This window comes from Mangifera indica, chromosome 4 (genome assembly GCF_011075055.1).
Source record: "Mangifera indica cultivar Alphonso chromosome 4, CATAS_Mindica_2.1, whole genome shotgun sequence".
Lineage (NCBI taxonomy): Eukaryota > Viridiplantae > Streptophyta > Magnoliopsida > Sapindales > Anacardiaceae > Mangifera > Mangifera indica.
This window is the reverse complement of record NC_058140.1, coordinates 605,799-613,782: the sequence shown is the minus strand read 5'-3', so window position 1 is coordinate 613,782 and position 7,984 is coordinate 605,799. Positions and strand designations below refer to the sequence as shown.

General features: G+C 37.0%; 2 protein-coding genes across 2 annotated transcripts; both read right to left on the bottom strand.

Annotated features, from left to right (window-relative positions):
• Positions 1–223: 223 nt before the first annotated feature.
• LOC123213604 (LEAF RUST 10 DISEASE-RESISTANCE LOCUS RECEPTOR-LIKE PROTEIN KINASE-like 1.1) lies at positions 224–2,106 on the bottom strand. Its single transcript, XM_044633078.1, has 4 exons — positions 1,957–2,106; positions 1,713–1,806; positions 1,387–1,644; positions 224–1,301 (listed from the first exon to the last, which is right to left on the bottom strand). Exons 1-4 carry the CDS (start codon positions 2,104–2,106, stop codon positions 337–339), a joined length of 1,467 nt encoding a protein of 488 aa, XP_044489013.1. The 3' UTR covers positions 224–336.
• Positions 1,722–2,953, bottom strand: LOC123214526 (LEAF RUST 10 DISEASE-RESISTANCE LOCUS RECEPTOR-LIKE PROTEIN KINASE-like 1.1). The gene has a single exon (XM_044634341.1). It carries the CDS (start codon positions 2,919–2,921, stop codon positions 2,169–2,171), a length of 753 nt encoding a protein of 250 aa, XP_044490276.1. The 5' UTR covers positions 2,922–2,953; the 3' UTR covers positions 1,722–2,168.
• Between the last annotated feature and the right edge of the window lie 5,031 nt (positions 2,954–7,984).

The window sequence follows — 7,984 nt, the reverse complement described above, 5'->3', positions numbered from 1 at the left end:
CTATTCTTAGTTTGAAATGACTTTGTTATTAAACTTTATAATTTGGAACACCAGTTCCTCGGCCATGGAATGCCCATTTCTTTGTTCTAGGAATTGTAAGTGACAAGCAATTCTTGCCAACCTATTATGCACAACAATTATGTGGTTTATTTTATTACTGATAAATTCGGCAATGCTTGGAACATTTGCCGAATATGAAGACTAGGATAACAATTTCAAAGCCTTAAAAAAAGAACAAGTAATTTGCCTTTCCACTCACATATGCATACAAATTCCATAAACAACACTGATATAAGAGCTGATGTGCTCAAATTGCAGCTGCAGAAAGCAGAAATATTAGTAACTCGCATTATGTCCAGCATTGCTACCAACCCATTTTACGGCGGCAGAAACGGGAGATGATGGCACCCTTTTGTGCTTCAGTAAGGCAAGATTATCAGAGTCTGATGGTGGCTGCATAATGCTCAACACATCATTGTTATCTTTCTTTTTAACATCTTCCATTTTCAACTCTCCACTTCCAATTCTCTTCAGTTCATCCAAAACCACATCCATGGGAGGTCTCATTTCCTTTCTCTGTTGTAGACACAGAAATGCCAACTCTGCAACTGAAGTTGTCATTCTTCTGATATCTTCATCTGATTGGTATCCAAGGCATGGATCGACCAGCTGCTCTATTGCATGTTTTTGGATCCTGTTCATCGCAAATTCTGCCAAATTGATCTCATCTCTGCTCCTTTTTTTATCAACAGCAGGCAGTGTTGAAATGAGCTCAATCAGGACAACTCCAAAACTATATACATCACTCCTATCAGTTAGATGATAACAGTGATAATATTCAGGATCAAGGTAACCTGGAGACCCTTGTGGCATGGTTGAGACATGAGTAACATCGGCTGGGAACCATCTGGAAAGCCCGAAATCAGCAACTTTAACGCAGAAATTGTTGTCCAGAAGAATGTTTTTAGTTTTCACATCGCAGTGTATGATGTCAGAAGCATGGAGATAGGCCAATGCAGCAGCTGTTTCTATAGCGATGTTCATACGAATAGGCCATGCTAATGAACCCGGTGTTGCCAGATTGCCATGGAGATGATCTGCAACTGTTCCATTGGGAACATATTCATAAACGAGAAGGAGGCCCTGCTGACTCTGCTGAGAAGTGCAGCCATAAAGGGACACAAGATTTCTATGGTGCAAATGCGTCAGGATTTTGACTTCGTTCATAAACTGCTTGACCCTTCTGCAATTGTGCTCATGTAGGCGCTTGACTGCAACTTCCCTTCCATCTTGAAGTTTTGCTGATAGAAAAGGATCAAATAGGTCATTTAGCAACCTGTAAGATGTTCCATTGTCTTTCTTCTACTAACATTTAGTTCTTCTTACCATAGTATACCGATCCGAAGCCTCCATTTCCAAGTTCTTTCTCATCACTAAAATTGTTGGTGGCTTTTGCAAGTTCAGAGTAGGAGAATAAGGGGACCTCAAAGTAGAGACCGCTCAATTCCAGCTCTGATCTTGAGAATGGATTGGAAGGACCATTTCTTGATTTGACGCTTGTGGAAGTATATTTTTGTTTCTTTTGTCGCCAAATAGTGAATATCAACAGAACAACCATCAGAATAGATCCTCCAACTCCAAGACCTAATGACCAGAAGGAAACCCTGTAAGCTGCATTGAAAGTTGCAGAGAACTTTCAAGAAGTGTATTACCTATTCCTAGAAGTAGCTTCAAATTAAATTTTCCATTTCCTGCAATAGAAGTTACAGAAAAAAGAAATAGTGTTAGTTCAGACAATGAAAAGCTCTATGTGAGCATATATCTTAATCATCCAAATTCCAGTTTTTGTAATTCAAGTAGAAAGCTCGAGAAGAGTCTGATCCCGTCAACCTGGCAGGCCAATCGGGGAGGTTAAGGCGTAACCTCCCCTCAAGAAGGCATCTGAGCCTCTTGAACCAGGCCAACTAGAGAGGTTAAGGCACAATCTCCACTCAACCAGGCACCTGAGCCTCTTGAACCAGGCCAACCGAGAAGGTTAAGGCGCAACCTCCTCAAATGGAAATGCTCAATTTGGATGGAATTGTTCCAAATCTTTTCAGATACCATTTATTAAACCGACACAAAAGTGTTATTGGACCTCTCTCACCCCGAAAACTAGGAACCAGGAACTATTGTAGTACTTTACCATAATTTGTGATTTGTCTTTTACCGTAAGATGTGAAATCTCTTTTTTCTGTCACAGAACACATAAACTTTCCATTGCTATCAGTTTGGCATTGGCCTCCAGCGAAAAAACAATCGTAGCATTCATCCGTTACCTTCACATCCAGGGTGAAAAAGCCAGTAAGCAAGTGGGAATATTCAACACTTGTTTGAGTCTTATTCAGTCGGTAGTTAATAGGCGAACAGTGAGGAGGAGAGCTTGGAAAATGATCAATTGGGTTATTGTAGAAGATATAGGAGTGTTGGGAATCATTGCAGATAGAACTGAAATTTCCAGGGAACTTGTAATGGAGGGGGCATTGGAATGCTGATTGATTGTAGGGTATATTAAAACTGAGAAACGGAGAGATTGGAAGAGTCAGTTTTTTCAAGGATTTGTGGCTACATTTCATCAGCTGTCGTTCAAAATCTTGTTCGTAAAGTCTGACCATATTATTCTGAGTGATGTCGAAAATGTTAAACCATGTCCGATCCTTCCCCAACTGAATCTTCGGAACAGGTTCACTGCAACCATCTACAACCAGCAAGCCACATCCCGGATGAGATCGGTTGGAGAAGGGGAAGCCAATATCACCAATAAAACTACAACGAAAACGTGGACAACTTGGATTGAATCTCTTTTGTTCTTGAGCCAAGCAAAGAAATGGAAGCAAAAGAAAAGAGAAAACAAGAAACAGAATGTAAGAGACACTAGCCATCTCTTCTTGGTAGCAGAAGTCTTTTGCACTCTCTTCTGTTCTTTCTCAGTATATAAGTTCAGTTTCCCTACACATCCAAACAGACTAGTTGACTCAGAAATTACGTAGACAAGACAAAGAGTTTCAGAAGGAAACGAGTGTAAGTTGGGTTCTTGGTCAAGGTTACTCAAAAGACCTTTTTGACGGCTTCCAAGATGTCTTGCCGCTGATTGCTTAACGCTTTTAGATAAACGACACAGAGAAAAGAAAAATCTTGTCCTTATGACTAGAAATTCAAAGCATAATGGTCAAAAAATGGCTCTCTATCGTTTACATTGCTGTCGCAGACCAATACAATAACACAAATATTTACGTGAAAAACTCAAAACAAGAAATTGATACAGCATAGAGAAAATTTTATTATAAATGAAGATAATTATAAAACGAAAAAGATGTTACTTTGTTTTTTATATTGTGGCACTCACATGCTCTCTCTTATTTTGTATACACTCCAATACAACTTTTATTTACAAACTTTAAAGATAGTTAATATTTATACTCACGGGACACATATTTTTCCCTTAGGTCGCTCTTATTCTACCATCTCGAATCTGCACTTTCTGAATTTATATAAACTCTTTCAGAACTTGGGTCAGCACTATATAACAATTACAAAATAAGATAAAAACCTTATTGTCGACAAACTAGAGCTAAATTTTGATGTTCCTGTTGAAAATTCAAGAATAAGGTCTGAACATGGAAAAGGGGTTTCACACTAGTATCAATCACAATTTGGATCTAAATTCACATGAAAAATATAAAAAAATAAGAAAACTATTCATCATGAATAACACTAATAGGTCAGTCATGATTGGAACAATTACAAAATATGATCACTGCTATAGCAGTTTCAGAGCCTTAAAAAGAAAAAAAGAAGAAGCAGAAACAGCTCCATTCAACATGAATTTACAAAGTGCATTCCCTCTTGCTTGAACTTACATAACGAGTATGTGTTGCTAAGAACACTATGAACAGCACATAAATAAGAGTAGATGAGCTAAAAATCCACCTGTAAGAAAGCAAACACCATGACTGTTCACATTTGGAGTACTGTTACAGGTGATCCATTTGGCAGTCTCAGAAATTGGTAAAGATTGCACCTGATATGCTTCAACAAGGCATGATATTGACAGTCTGGTAGTGATGGTGGTGGTTTAACATACACAAGTGCATAAAAATTCTATGAAAAACACAAAAAAAGGAAAAGATGAGCTCAAATTCCAGCTGCAAGAAAGCAGAAATACTAGTAAGTCACATTAAATCTAGTGTGGCTTGTTGAATGTGTGCCTCAAGATGCTTAGATTACTTGGAGGTAGGCCAATGCACTAGCTTTCTCGACTGCAATTTTCGTATTAATAGGCCATGTTAATGAGCCAGGCTTCTCTGGATCACCATAGAGATAATCTGCAACACTTCATTGGGAACATTTGCATACACAGGGAGACCATATTGACATCCCCATGTGCTTTGAAGTGCTGATTGAAAAGGATCAAATAGGTCATTTAAGCAATTTGTACAATTTCCAAATTCCTCTTCAAATTTCATTTTGCGAGTGTATTTAAAGCGTGCCAATTTCTTACCATTTAATAAAACTCCAAAGCCTCCATTTCCAAGTTCTCATCACTAAAAATGTTAGTGACTTTTGCGAGTTCAGAGTAGGAGAATATGGGGATGTCAAAGGAGACACAACACACTTCCAGCACTGATTAGATATGGCAATGGAGAGGGGAGCATAAATTCCTTTCAAATTCTGCCAAGACTTTCCTATCTTCACCGCAATAGACTCTTCAACTATGTTACTACTACAATAATACTTCATGTACAAATGACTTGTTTTTGATTAAATGAAGAAGTTAAAGGAATGACCACTTCAATTGCTAAGCTGCCTTTTTATGCTTGCAACAGAACCCACATATTAGGCCTTCCCTGGAAGTGGTATTGGAGGAATTTACTGGAATTGAAAGTGGGGAGTGCAAGCCACAGGATCTAAGCAATATTTTGACAGCCTTTTGAAAAATCGAAATATGTTCTTTTCCTTGCACTTCCTGTAAACTTTTCATTTATATAAAAAAATGACACTAATAAAGATGCTTCCGGCATATGATGAAATCCTTTTCACCTTCCTTATCACTTCTTCCAAATTTCCAATTATACAAGCCAATGAACAACCGACCTAAGTCTGTCAATACTTGTCCAGAAGTTAGTTAAAATGGTCCAGAAGTTAGTTAAAATAGTGGCAATTTGATGTCTAAGTTAACAATTATCTCTTTGTTATAATTTTTTTTCCATATTTTTCCCGTCCAAACATTTTCCTATCAGTGGACAACTATGATTTAGAAACTGTCCCAACTTTTGTTTGTGTTAGTCCTCACCAACAAAATTCCAAGTCAATTGTGTGGTCACGAAGTTGAACGAAAATGGAAAATGCAGAATGATAAAAGTTGAAAGTTGTGATTCATGTTTGATTAATTCATTTGATTGAGGAATGTTATGTCACACACTTTACTCTTTATTGAACACTTACGGCAGAAAAACATAAAAAACAGAAATTAAAAATGATGACATGGTTTTTTGTATAGTCTAGCTAAGATCCCACTTAGCTTTCATCTATAGTATTAAGTCCAATTCAAATCAAATCATTAAATCGAACAATCAACTGTCAATTACAAATTTGAAATTGTACATGAAGCGCAAACACTCCATGTATGAGTTGAATCACAAAACTAACTTGCAAAACGAAATAACAAAAAAAAAAAAGAAAAGCAGTATGAGCTGTAAATGTATGAATTAATTACTTGAAAATAAAAATAGTTAGTTACCACCTGTACAAAATGAAGAAACGACATAAAAATGTTGAGACAAAAATCCACAATGTGCATACATAAGTTCAGGAGAAAGATGTGTACGTATCAGTTAGCCATAATTAGGATTTAGCATTGTGCAATTGAAGAGTTGATTGACCCACGTCTTGGAATATATGGAGAAGTTAGAAAGGATGGCAACTTCTGTTGTTGAGCTTGCCTGCCTATGTTTGCAGCAAATCAAGGAAATGAGACATTCCCTGGATGAAGTTATGAAGCAATGAAAGCTGAATAATCTAGACAATGACAATGAGTTAAATGGTATGCAACCAACAGTGACAATGAGTTAAATGGTATGCAACCAACAGCTTCATCTCCAAATTGTGATGAGGCTTCCTTTTTGAAGAATATCAGGCTGTCACCTCTATCTGTGACACCAAAATGAACTAGTGGTCACACTGCATCTAATATTAGCTCTTTAGGTTTTCTTGTCATACCCCTAGACAAATTCCAGGTCAACAAAACACGAGAGAGATACTAGTATATATAGATATCTCATATTTTAAACTGTTAAGATGTGTTTTAAGTTGCAAAGTCACCAAGATGTTACATTTTCCCTACAAGCAGCCCGTTCCACAATCTGCCTGTAATTGTTTTCTAACCACTGAGTTTCATGATGTTTTTCATCTACAGATTTATTCACTTTTGGGTTTCATACAAGCGTCTGTTTCCTCAAATCATGCTTAATTAGAAGAGAAGACTTAAAGTCTGTAAACTAGTTGAGGCTGTCAATGTAAATTTGAGGCTCTGAATTTGAATTCTAGTCGTCACAATTTGTAGATATTTTTCAATTATAGTTAATGAACAAGCGACCTTTAAGTCAGTCAATAATTGACCAGAACATAATTGAAATTAAGACTGAATTCTAGCCTATGGAACCTTCAAGTTTGAACTGATTTGGATTGAATCCAAATTAAATTGTTTTTGACCTGTATTCAAGTCCCAGCTTATCAATCTAAGTTAAATAATTATCTCTTGGTTATACAGAAGATCTGATTATTAGTTTTCCAGTCACTGGAAAACCAGTCCAGAAGTTGTCCCATCATGGAACATTTATGATTTAGAAGCTGCCATAACTTTCTATATGTGCTAGTCTTCACCATCCAAAATTTTCCAAGTCAACTGCTTGTTGTAGAGGTTAAAAAATGGAACTAAAGGAAAACTGCAGCATAAAAAATGATAGAATTACAGAAACCAACACGAGTCTTTCAGAGTTATGATGTTTTCTAAATCTGTTGCCAGTTCGGGTTCGGTATCTAGAATGTCTGTCTCTTATCTTGTGTTTTTCCTTTTCTCTCATCTTTTACTTGGTTCTTATCTTGTGTCCCAAAACGTCAGCCTTTTCTTTGTGGAGTGCTTGGCCTTGTAAGCTTCCTTTTTTTCAATGAAACGTATCCTGAATGTGGATTCTTGAGAATAGACAACTGCACTAGACAGGTTCCTAGCATTCAGTTGGGAGAAGATTGGTCAAGGCTTTATGTTAAAAGCCTCTCTCAGGATTATAAGGTCAGGCTTTACGATCAACCAGGATATTTGTGGTCAGGCATCTCAAATTCTTCAGGTCAACCAGAATTTTTCAAGCCTTCGGGGAACAACAGAGGCTGTGATGAATTCTTCAAAAATTTGACCCTGCCAAGCTCCTATTCAATCTTTGGTAAAATCAATCAAAGCCTGTTCAATTGTTCGCATGGCAGAAACCTCGAAAATTTTGGAACTCTGGCGCGTTGTATTGACTCCAAGCACTACATTTTCATTGAGAACGGCCTGTCAAAACTCCCATCTAACTGTTCTCCTCTCAAAAGGGTGTTACCTTCTTTAATTTATTCACCCCTACGTTTGAACTTCAAGTGACTGAAGAATATCCTCTGTGTCGTAACAGAGGAGGAAAATGTCAAGTTTACAAAGAGAAATTTCACTGTTCAAATGATTTACTAGTTATCTTGATGGAGATTAATTCTTTAATCGCATGTCTCAAAATTAATGCTTTTCTTTGATTTTTATTAGCCTCAGCCACTTCCTCATTTTCATTTTGATTTTAACAGCCTTAGACAAATCTCACGTTGCTTAGAAATGTTAAGGTAAAACTAATTAAATTGTTTGTGAATCTTTCAAAATGTCAAAATGTATTTTGGATTATAAAACCCAAAAGCGAAATGACAGTGG

What these genes read in the sequence shown, in the direction of transcription:
- LOC123213604 (XM_044633078.1), bottom strand. Translation starts at nt 2,106, where the DNA reads ATGGTATCTGAAAAGATTTGGAACAATTCCATCCAAATTGAGCATTTC. An exon ending in TAACCTCTCTAGTTGGCCTG is followed by an intron (nt 1,807 to 1,956) that starts GTTCAAGAGGCT and finishes ATGCTCACATAG; the next exon opens with AGCTTTTCATTGTCTGAACT. An exon ending in CTTCGGATCGGTATACTATG is followed by an intron (nt 1,302 to 1,386) that starts GTAAGAAGAACT and finishes CTTTTCTATCAG; the next exon opens with CAAAACTTCAAGATGGAAGG.
- LOC123214526 (XM_044634341.1), bottom strand. Translation starts at nt 2,921, where the DNA reads ATGGCTAGTGTCTCTTACATTCTGTTTCTTGTTTTCTCTTTTCTTTTG.